The sequence below is a fragment of the Coregonus lavaretus genome, assembly GCF_964263955.1.
Source record: "Coregonus lavaretus genome assembly, contig: HAP1_SCAFFOLD_1753, whole genome shotgun sequence".
NCBI classification, from domain to species: Eukaryota; Metazoa; Chordata; class Actinopteri; order Salmoniformes; family Salmonidae; genus Coregonus; species Coregonus lavaretus.
Window position 1 is genome coordinate 85377 of NW_028160929.1, and position 12514 is coordinate 97890.

The 12514-nt window shown below is 42.0% G+C and overlaps 1 protein-coding gene across 1 annotated transcript; it reads right to left on the minus strand.

The window, feature by feature from the left end:
- Positions 1-251: 251 nt before the first annotated feature.
- LOC311121299 (neurofibromin-like) lies at positions 252-11651 on the minus strand (the record flags this gene model as incomplete). The annotated part of the gene is made up of 4 exons (XM_084195802.1): positions 11437-11651; positions 3689-3832; positions 3325-3408; positions 252-446 (listed from the first exon to the last, which is right to left on the minus strand). Exons 1-4 carry the CDS (start codon positions 11494-11496, stop codon positions 252-254), a joined length of 483 nt encoding a protein of 160 aa, XP_084051928.1. The 5' UTR covers positions 11497-11651.
- Positions 11652-12514: the final 863 nt, after the last annotated feature.

The window sequence follows — 12514 nt, forward strand, 5'->3', positions numbered from 1 at the left end:
CCGCCACTGGTCATTTGTAATATTACACTTCTGGGAAAATCAGGTCTGGTGGAACTGTTTAAAGACACAAATGCATTTTTGCACAAAAGATAATAACGTAGGTGAGTTTCCATCGACCTTGGAAGAACAACAGGGTGGGCAGGCTTTTGTTCCAGCCCTGTACTAACACACCTGATCAACTGCTCATCAACACAGTGATAGTGACACTGAATTAGCCAACAGTCTGTAGTTCCTCAGGATCAGGGTTAGCGTTACCTGGTGGAGATGCGGCTGAAGACAGCGTTGAAGTTGTTGCAGCTGAGGGAGAAGAGGACCCCTGAGGCAGAGGCACGGAGCTCTGCAGCGTGCTGGTGGCCCTCACGGTACGTGTGGATGAAGTGACAGATCTCTGGCAGCAGCTGCTTCACAAGCATGGTCTCGTCCAGACGCAGGCAGTCCTTCGATTGCTGGGGGGATTTTATTTGATTTATTAGGATCCCCATTAGTTGACACCAATGGCGACAGCTAGTCTTACTGCGGTCCGACACATAACGAAAAATAATTTACAGACAAAATACTTTACAATCTACATGCAGTACCAGTCAAAAGTTTGGACACACCTACTCATTCAAGGTTTTTTCTTTATTTTTAGTATTTTCTACATTGTAGAATAATAGTGAAGACATCAAAACTATGAAATAACACATATGGAATCATGTAGTAACCAAAAAAGTGTTTAACAAATCAAAACATTTGTTATATTTTAGATTCTTCAAAGTAGCCACCCTTTGCCTTAATGACACCTTTGCACACACTTGGCATTCTTTCAACCAGCTTCACCTAGAATGCTTTTCCAACAGTCTTGAAGGAGTTCCCACATATGCTGAGCACTTGTTGGCTGCTTTTCCTTCAATCTGCGGTCCAACTCATCCCAAACCATCTCAATTGGGTTGAGGTCGGGGGATTATGGAGGCCAGGTCATCTAATGCAGCACTTCATCACTCTCCTTCTTGGTCAAATAGCCGTTACATAGCCTGGAGGTGTGTTGGGTCATTGTCCTGTTGAAAAACAAATGATAGTGGGACTATGCGCAAACCAGATGGGATGGCGTATTGCTGCAGAATGCTGTGGTAGCCATGCTGGTTAAGTGTGCCTTGAATTCTAAATAAATCACTGACAGTGTCACCAGCAAAGCACCCCCACACCTCCTCCTTCATGCTTCACGGTGAGAATCACACATGCGGAGATCATCCATTCACCTACTCTGCGTCTCACAAAGACACGGCGGATGTAACCAAAAATCTCCAATTTGGACTCATCAGACCAAAGGACAGATTTCCACTGGTCTAATGTCCATTGCTCGTGTTTCTTGCCCAAGCAAGTCTCTTATTATTGGTGTCCTTTAGTAGTGATTTCTTTGCAGCAATTCGACCATGAAGGCCTGATTCACACAGTCTCCTCTGAACAGTTGATGTTGAGATGTGTCTGTTACTTGAACTCTGTGAAGCATTTATTTGGGCTGCAATTTCTGAGGCTGGTAACTCTAATGAACTTATCCTCTGCAGCTGAGGTAACGCTGGGTCTTCCTTTCCTGTGGCGGTCCTCATGAGAGCCAGTTTCATCATAGCCCTTGATGGTTTTTGCGACTGCACTTACAGGAACTTGCTCCCATTCAGCCGCAAGAGCATTAGTTATTGAAATTTTCCAGATTGACTGACCTTCATGTCTTAAAGTAATGATGGACTGTCGTTTCTCTTTGCTTATTTGAGCTGTTCTTGCCATAATATGGACTTAGTCTTTTCCCAAATAGGGCTATCTTCTGTATACCAACCCTGCCTTGTCAAAACACAAATGATTGGCTAAAATGAATTAAGAAGGAAAGAAATTCCAGAAATTAACAAGGCACACCTGTTAATTGAAATGCATTCCAGGTGACTACCTCATGAAGCTAGTTGAGAGAATGCCAACAGTGTGCAAAGCTGTCATCAAGGCAAAGGGTGGCTACTTTCAAGAATCTCAAATATATTTTGATTTGTTTAACACTTTTTTGGTTACTACATGATTCCATATGTGTTATTTCATAGTTTTGATGTCTTCACTATTATTCTACAATGTAGAAAATAGTAAAAAATAAAGAAAAACGCTGGAATGAGGTGTGTCCAACCTTTTGACTGGTACTGTACATTTAAAACCATTAACATGTAGTGTGTGTGTATATATATCAGTTACATACATGTCAGTACATACACACAACAAGTAGGTCACATGGAGGAGAGGCGTTGTGCCCTGAGGTGTTGCTTTATTTGTTTTTTTGAAACCAGGTTTGCTGTTCAGGAGGAAGATGAATACAGAGAAAAAGAGAGGGAACATGATGAGAGGAAAGAGTGTATGTGCACGCTGGTTTCTACAGGTTCTCTGAGAAAACAAGGAGTGCTTTTCAGGTTATCAGAGGCAACTTCTCACATAGTTCGGATTTATACAGCTGGACATGCAATACATGTATGTGGGTTAAGTGCCTCGCTCAGGGGCACAACCACAGTATGTCCCCACCTGGGATTCGCAAGTGCTCCCATTGGCTCATTTCCAAAACTACTGTGTCAAACTGGCAACCTCATACTGGGACAGACTGCATACAACTGCATTCAAAACCTGTAGCTCACTCATATGTAGGAAATAGTGTAACACAAAATGAGGCTATTACTATACTTAGAAATGTGTAAAAAATAACATCTCTACATTTCTAACTAAAGTTCCATATAGTCCATGAGCAGAGCAGCTGGCTTCCATCTGACGACATGGCCTAATGAAAAACCTATACAGGAAACTCCCGGCGATCCCATTGGAAGCTGTGAAACCACTAACTCAAGTCGAGGAAACACCTGCAAATGTAATCTACTGCTGCAGGGTCGCAGAACAGAGGCACCTATTTCAGAGGGGAAGAGAAAGCACGAGTGAAGGAAGGGGTTTAAGTGTATGTCTGTGTCTGTCTGGAAAAAGCAGAGAGAGACAGAACAGGGGCATCCAGGATCCATCCAACCAATGTAATGCTGGCGTTGTGTTGGAAGAACCATAGCGTTTTAGAATATTGGTGCAATAAGTGCAATATTTTGAGGCCAATGTTCTTGACTGGCAATGTTCAATTAAATTCATCAACAGAAAACTGTTTGAGTTGGGGGAGGTCATAGGACTAATATGGGACAGGCTGGGGGAAAACTAAAATGGAGAAATGTTTATACACAATACAAACACATACAAACAACTGTAGGGGGGGATAGGTTATCAGACCAACTAAAGGTGATGTAAGGAGGGATACAGTAGATGTAGAGTGTATGGGGGTTTCCTCACCGACACCAGGCACTTCTCCAGTGTGTCCAGGATAATCAGCTGGGAGAGGTAGAGGTTCTTCTCAGCAGCTTCCCCGAATATCTGCTGGAGAGAGGAGAGGAGGAGAGGAGAGGGGAGGGGAGGGGAGGGGAGGGGAGGGGAGGGGAGGGGAGATGAGGGCTTACAGACACAGAGGACACAGTGATTCGGCAAACACCACTTCCAGCCCTTAGTGGGCATCCTAAACTTCAGTTGACTTGGAGTTTTGACACAATACACAAGCCTTCCAGGAGGTAGGGTTGATGACGCGCAACGTAGTGATCCCCATTACTCATGCTAAAGTCAAATAAACAGCTAAAAGAGATATGTTAAAAACTCCACTTACCATGTTGTTCACATTTTTTAGTACGTTCGTGAGGCCACTGATGACGAGGGAGAACTTGTACTTAGAGATGTTGATGAGACATTCCTTGTTGTGCTCTGTGCCGACTTTGGTGTGGTTGTTCTGATGTCCCATTTTAACGGGAAGCTAAGGAGAAAGAGAAGAAAATCATGTGTACGTACAGGAGTACGTAGCCACGGGTGAACGTGTTAGACAGTGGACCATATATGCAGCAGGTTTGAGCAAGGCTAATGGAATTACACAAAGCCATGGTTTCACGTTCTTATCATGTGTCTACACATATCCACACTACACATTTCCACACAAGAAGTGCTATGTCACACCTCTCGCGCTATGAGGACGTCTCCGACACCTGACGAAGGTCAAGGTGCTGACGTCCTGCAGTCACAGAGCAATGAAGCCCTGTGCTAAGAAGAACCTCGCCACAACTCTAACATACGCCCACAGCTGTACACCTGCAGGCTACATCTCACTCACTCACACAAGGGCCAGCTGGGCCAGACCTCATGGGCAGGAGCCCCTGTAAGCTTGCCTAGTGTTGTGGCTGGCTAGTGTGTACGCGGGGCACATCAGGCCTGGAGTGTTAATGAGCCGTAAGCAGCAGCACAGATGAGAAGTGAGCTTTTCTGCATGGAGCACTCCTCCCTGATGTGGCTCTGGCTCTCCTTCAGGCCCGTGCGTAGGCGTGGGGCAACAGAGCCAGGATGTTGTTAGCCTCAATTTCCACTTCCAGGCTTCCCCAACAGCCAAGTGATGAACAGGCGTGGGAGTATGGTAAGGGGAGACTACACTGTTGCAGACCTAATAAGGAAACAGTTCGGTTCAGACCTGCATCCATGGTAAGGAAGAGGCTCATGGCCTAGGACTGCTTACTAGCTGGATCCTCTCTACCACTAGGGCCCCTCAGGGAGAAACCTTGGCCTGGGAATGAAAGTCCAAAAACAGAGGGTAGGAGAATAGTCAGCCGTCTGAACTGGAATGCACAGAGTCCACACAGGCCCATCCCTGCTTCATATCTTTCACATCCAGTTCAGCTCAGGGACTGTCCGTCCGGGACCAGAGACAGACAGTAAGCACTTTGTTTCACAGGCCGGGATTGGAATTCCTAAAAGGTCACGGAGCCATCTCTTCCCTTATGTGCACTTTGGCATAGCTGATTGACATTGTATACACACTAATGCACTGTGTGCTCATTACATGATTGGGGGAAACAGGGGGAAGGAAATGAACATTGGATGAGAGGAATGAGCCAAGAGAAGAAACGTAATTAAAGTGAGGCCTATTTTTCATGAAAAGAGAACTGTTATTGTCCCTAGATGGGATGTTTAGATATTCGCATTAAAGATGAATTATGTAAAAAAAAAAAAAAAAAGTGACATAACAAATTTGACTCAATGATCTTCATGTACAGTGGGGAGAACAAGTATTTGATACACTGCCGATTTTGCAGGTTTTCCTACTTACAAAGCATGTAGAGGTCTGTAATTTTTATCATAGGTACACTTCAACTGTGAGCGACGGAATCTAAAACAAAAATCCAGAAAATCACATGGTATGATTTTTAAGTAATTAATTTGCATTTTATTGCATGACATAAGTATGTGATACATCAGAAAAGCAGAACTTAATATTTGGTACAGAAACCTTTGTTTGCAATTACAGAGATCATACGTTTCCTGTAGGTCTTGACCAGGTTTGCACACACTGCAGCAGGGATTTTGGCCCACTCCTCCATACAGACCTTCTCCAGATCCTTCAGGTTTTGGGGCTGTCGCTGGGCAATACGGACTTTCAGCTCCCTCCAAAGATGTTCTATTGGGTTCAGGTCTGGAGACTGGCTAGGCCACTCCAGGACCTTGAGATGCTTCTCACGGAGCCACTCCTTAGTTGCCCTGGCTGTGTGTTTCGGGTCGTTGTCATGCTGGAAGACCCAGCCACGACCCATCTTCAATGCTCTTACTGAGGGAAGGAGGTTGTTGGCCAAGATCTCGCGATACATGGCCCCATCCATCCTCCCCTCAATACAGTGCAGTCGTCCTGTCCCCTTTGCAGAAAAGCATCCCCAAAGAATGATGTTTCCACCTCCATGCTTCACGGTTGGGATGGTGTTCTTGGGGTTGTACTCATCCTTCTTCTTCCTCCAAACACGGCGAGTGGAGTTTAGACCAAAAAGCTCTATTTTTGTCTCATCAGACCACATGACCTTCTCCCATTCCTCCTCTGGATCATCCAGATGGTCATTGGAAAATTCAGACGGGCCTGGACATACGCTGGCTTGAGCAGGGGGACCTTGCGTGCGCTGCAGGATTTTAATCCATGACGGCGTAGTGTGTTACTAATGGTTTTCTTTGAGACTGTGGTCCCAGCTCTCTTCAGGTCATTGACCAGGTCCTGCCGTGTAGTTCTGGACTGTTCCCTCACCTTCCTCATGATCATTGATGCCCCACGAGGTGAGATCTTGCATGGAGCCCCAGACCGAGGGTGATTGACCGTCATCTTGAACTTCTTCCATTTTCTAATAATTGCGCCAACAGTTGTTGCCTTCTCACCAAGCTGCTTGCCTATTGTCATGTCGCCCATCCCAGCCTTGTGCAGGTCTACAATTTTATCCCTGATGTCCTTACACAGCTCTCTGGTCTTGGCCATTGTGGAGAGGTTGGAGTCTGTTTGATTGAGTGTGTGGACAGGTGTCTTTTATACAGGTAACGAGTTCAAACAGGTGCAGTTAATACAGGTAATGAGTGGAGAACAGGAGGGCTTCTTAAAGAAAAACTAACAGGTCTGTGAGAGCCGGAATTCTTACTGGTTGGTAGGTGATCAAATACTTATGTCATGCAAATAAAATGCAAATTAATTACTTAAAAATCATACAATTTGATTTTCTGGATTTTTGTTTTAGATTCCGTCTCTCACAGTTGAAGTGTACCTATGATAAAAAATTACAGACCTCTACATGCTTTGTAAGTAGGAAAACCTGCAATGTAAGTAGGAAAACCTGCAAAATCGGCAGTGTATCAAATACTTGTTCTCCCCACTGTATATACAAGGGCCTTTCTCTTAGAATACCATCAATTAATTCATGGAAGGGACACCATATAAAGACCATATGATGAGACAATGTTATAATGTTGAGATATGTCTTGCTGACCAATTCTTATCAAGGTACTCTTTGAAAACAGACAGTGACACTAAATAAGAAGGTATCGAAACATTCTCTAATTAATGGAAAATCAATGAAGAGATTCAAGCCTACAACTGCATTTTGAGCATTCTACTACCCATGACTTCTATAAAATATTTTGTCATTTTGGCCACACACATCAATATACAGTAATTTAACATCATTTATAATTTAACATCAGTATTCCAACAGTGTTGTTCACTGGAGCCATCTCGTCTTTTGACAACTCAGCTGCTCTAGGGTTCTGACTGCAGGGAGTACAGCTACGACCGGAAGTTACTTTTTCGTGGCAGGTCAGGAGAATTTACGTAGCAGGTTAGGATAATTAACGTGGCAGGTTAGGAGACTTAGGTTAAGGTTAGGAAAAGGGTTAGGGTTAGCTAAAATGCTCTCCTAACCTGCTTCAAAAAGTCACTTCCGATCACCCTTTAGTCACAACTCTGCTTTAGGGGGTATGGTGGGGTGGGGGTGAACAGATTCAGTTTCCATGACGATGCACCAACACTGCAGAGGTCATGGTTTAAAGAAGAGATGCACTGATGATATGACGATTCTGGGCTGATGCTGTGATGACCAATACTACTAGGTTGAGGTTCTTCTTTCTCATTAATCTAGTACATCACATTGGCATCCACCAACCTCTCTCGGGTAGCTTTTTACATTTACATTACATTTTAGTCATTTAGCAGACGCTCTTATCCAGAGCGACTTACAGGAGCAATTAGGGTTAAGTGCCTTGCTCAAGGGCACATCAACAGATTTTTCACCTAGTTGGCTCGGGGATTAGAACCAGTGACCTTTCGGTTACTGGCACAACGCTCTTAACCACTAAGCTACCTGCCGCCCCAGGTGCATGCATTACAACCAAGACAATTTAGGAATCTGAAGTTGCATACAACTGTGATTTAGACTTGTTCACAACACTTTCATTGTTTCTGGACACTGGGTAGATTTTTGGGAAAAATAAGCAAGGTTCACACAGAAAATCTGATTCGGACTATGAACTCCACCCTCATAAAGCCAACACATGCAATTCTATGACATAGAGCCCTCAAATTCAACTCTGGAACCCGAAGCCAGTTCCACTAAATTTTTTCATTGTTCCCCTCTAATCAGGGACTGAATTAGACCTGGACACCAGGTGTATACAATTCATTATTATGTAGGACAGAAAACCAGCAGGCTCCGGACCTCGTAGGGTAAGAGTTACCCCTGACTTAGAGGCTTCTAAATGGTCTTAACAACACAAGGTGGATTTAATCCCTTATTACACTTTCATCAAACTGTAATAAGCCGAGCAGAGCCGCTAAGCCTGGGTACAATCACCACTCTGTGCATCAGAGTCCCTCTGTAGCCTCTGAAACCTGAGGCCCAGAACCTACCCAAACTGCACACAAAGTGCTGATATTCATTTTCAAAAGGCAAAGAAAAGGAGGTATGAGACAGTCTTATACCCAAAGTTGTACTGGAGCTGAGGGCAGTTGCACAGTGCGCAATGGCACTTGGAGCAGGTTTAGGCTAAATCCAAACCTCTGCATAGTGCAAACTCTGGTAGGCCTAAACTAGGCCTAACCCTTTTCAAGTTTATTTGTAAAACAGATTTCACCCAAAATAGTTTAAAGAAGGTTAAGAGTTTCTGGCGGCATTGCTTGCACTGCAGCATGGTTGCAAGAACCATCCCAAAAGAACCATCTGTTTCAGTCCCTTTCGTGGTGGTCTTTGACGACCAAAACAGACAAAGCTCAGTTTCCAATGGATGAAATTGAGACCCAGAGCTGCTTTACAGACATACCAGCTCTCAAGCAACAACAAACTTTCCAACAAATAAGCTGGAGCATTTTACAACCTTGATCTTACAATATGATAATATTGACTGATAATGACTCCTGATGAGAAACAGTTAGGGGCAACAGACAAGTGTAAAAACTATTGATGGACTGGATAGACTACCTGACCCAATGATTCACATAGCTTCAATCTCAAGTTCATTAGAGGAATCTTTGGCACCCTTAAAGGGATACTATAGCAGTACTGTACAGTAGCATATGCTAGTGTACCTGTAGCCTTCCAGTCATTGCACAAATGCTAGTCTGCATTGGCTCTCGGGACTACCTCTAACTTCCTTCACACTGCACGCAGACACCTAAACAGCTTAATATTGCAGATAGATTGTAACTTCCATCAATGTAATTGTCTGCATCACATCCAATCCCCCATGTTTTTTATATCTATACTCCCCTTTATTACTTTTCAACCCCGCCATCCTTTCCCTACTTGGGGTAAATTAGTGAACAACAATACTTAGGCCTCTACTTCCAGCTTATACTTACCATCTACATTTCATGGACACAGTCAATTTTACAATAATTATATTTTATTAGTTTTTGCTCCTGAACTACTTCTACTCTCAACCTCTCCGATCATTTTCATGATGTCCATCCGGTTTGCTTCTATATGCCATATCTTTCTAACTGTGCTCTTTCCCAAAAGCTCCCAACATACAACCTATATACTTACATTATTAGTTATCTTGTTATTATTTGTTGTTAGTTGTTATTAGTCCCATACTTCAACTCCATTCAACACCTCCCATCTAGCTCTTAACACCATCCATATAGGATTTCTATTTGCCATATATATTTCAACTGTACTGTGATGTTTTACAAAAGTTCTGAACCTTTCTATTCTCATTGCTTCTACAGATTGTGAATTAAAAATAAACATTTTTGCTAAAAGTATTATTATATTATTGATCGATTGACTATGACTTTTCAGATCACCCAGTAATGCTATCTGCAAGGTTAGCTCCAGGTAAATATTGCAATCCTTCAGCCATTCCTGGACCTGTGTCCAAAAACAAGCTACAACTGGACAGAACCAAAACAAATGATCTAATGATTCTGTCTCTTCACAGCTAAATCTGCAGAGCTGGGAAGATTGTATCCCCCATATAAATAACATTATATTGGTAGCAAGAATTTTATATAATAATTTAAATTGAAAGATTCCAATTTTTGAATCCGATGTCGTTTTGCGTGTCAGTTCATAAACACTATGCCATGGGATCAGTACGTAAAAAATATCTTCCCAACTATTTTGCAATCTATATGGGACGGCTGTCAATCCTTTGGTCCTTAAATGAAACTGATATACTTTTTTATTTATTACAGTTTTCCTTAACCAATTATGTTCTTTAATGTAAGGCCGACAGACGAGTTCCTTACTTTCTCCCCTTTCCACTTTCCTCTTCCATTTTTGCGGTAAGGCTGCAATTATTTGGTTGTAATTTTGGGTAGAGCAGACATTTCCATATGTTTTTGTTAGCTGCATGTGTGACATAACTCCACCAGTCCTACCGATGATATCATTTACGAAGCTTATACCTTTTTTAAACATTTTGTCAAAAAATTAAGGTTTTTTGTCAATTAGTATATTTGAATTTAACCACAATATTTGTTGCATTATTTGTTCTGTCGTTTCTGGAGGATTAAATTGAAATTGCAACCAACTTTATATGGCTTGTTTTAGAAATAGTGATATTTGGGAGATGATTTCCTTTTCAAATAACTGAAAATGAGTGGTTGTAATCTGAATAAAGGGAGAAAGGCCATTCTTGAACATTGGGTGAGACAATCTTACTAATTTGCTTGAGAACCAGTTCGGATTTAAGTATAACTTTTGTATGACTGAAGCTTTTAGTGATAGGTCTAATGCTTTAATATTTAATAATTTCTGTCCTCCGAATTCATATTCATTATATAAATAGGCCCGTTTAATTTTGGCTGGTTTGCCGTTCCAAATAAAATGGAATATTTTTTTCTCATATAATTTAAAAAACTGTTCGCTAGGCGTAGGCAAGACCATAAGCAAATAGGTAAACTGGGATTCATGTTGCTTTTTTATCTTAGTATTGAGCCTTTACCTCAGAGCAGAAACATGGCCAGGTTGCAAATCCAGATTCCTCAGACAGACAGTAACATGACTGTTGGCTGACAGCATGCAACGAGTGTGTGTTCTTCATTTTTTTCACTGCATGTGACAGACCTTGCATTTTAATCAGTGCATGTTGGAGTCACACCTCTCATTTGTTTACAGTTAGCTATGACTCCCTAGCTGGTACAGTAGTGACATCTGTTCCCCAATTTACTGCCAGAATTAGCCAATATTAGACGTTATGTGCAACCTCTCCTAACAGTCCGAGTTAGCTATACCAACACCCAAAATCGAAGCAACATGAAAATGCATGTTTAGTTGGCTAGCTAGCTATCTTAGCTAGCGAAGTACATGGGAAGCTTACTAGATAGGTAGCTAAAAGTAACTTGCACTTTTGTTACACATCATCCTAACAGATACAAAAATATTTGTCCTAACGTAGTAGTTACTTTGTCTATAGCTAGCTAACGTTAGCTAGAAAGCAGGCTAGTATGCACTTTGCAGTGGCAGAAATAAGTTAGCTAGTTACCTGTTCAAGCCCTCCAAATGCTTCACTGCTTGCAGTTTCAGCTAACTAACTACTCCCACTTCCAACTCATATACAATATAATATTACCTGCTCGTCGAATCTATTTATCACGGCCTGAACCCATTCCACTGGTTTATGTGCCGCCATGGCCGAGCAGATGGAAACCGCGAATGACTGCTTGCAATTCCAATACGAATGTGGAGGTTCGTGGCGATGTTAAGCCTGAAATAAGTTCCAAAACCGCCGTCTGAAGAAGACAGTACGGGTTGGTTATTTTCCCCTTTGAGCAAGCTTTACCATGCCACACCACCGGATGTCATCCCAGTGAAACCGATGGGGAGAGGAGATTACTGAGCAAAGATGCCCGTGTGTCGCTTGTTGATGTCGAAGGTAAGAGCAAAGAGGATGCACACAAACATTGGCCATATAATATAATGTTGTAACATGTAACTAGATAGCTTGACTTGCTACCATATGTTAATGAAAATATCTAACAATCAGTGGCGGCTGGTGAAAAATATTCTCGGTGGGGCTGTGCCATACTTTTTTTTTCCTGTAACCATCGCGATATATTTTAACACAAACTGCAGGACAGCAGTGCTCAGTGAAACATTCAGTAATTATTTAATGCCAATATTAAAAAGTTGAGGCATTCTTACACAAAAACATATTACACAAACCCAAGCCTTTCATTTGCATTTAAAGTGAACTTTTCACCATTGGTAGTAAACAGGCAACGCAACAGGCATGCTGTCAGAACAGAGTGGAAAGTGGACAATAACATGAAATTATTATAAAGTTTATAGGAAATCTTACACTGTATAAAAGGATGTATAATATAGAAATGGATATCAAGTGGATGAACTCAAACCTTTGACTGGAAGAATAGCATACAGTATTTTATGATCATACTAAATGTGACTAATTGTTAATGTGCTCCAGAACTGCAACAATTAATTGATACAAAACAACATATATACAGTAATATTAGCAAAGACACTATTAAGACTTTCTAGAGTACCATATATAACTGGATTTTTTATGCTAAGGTCAACTATATACAAAGAAACATGCGGCCAGAGCTGCTCTGTGTGTGTGTGTCTGTCATCTTATTTGTACAGGAATTTTGCCCGTCTGTCCTTCTGAGTGGCAAACCTCTCAATGA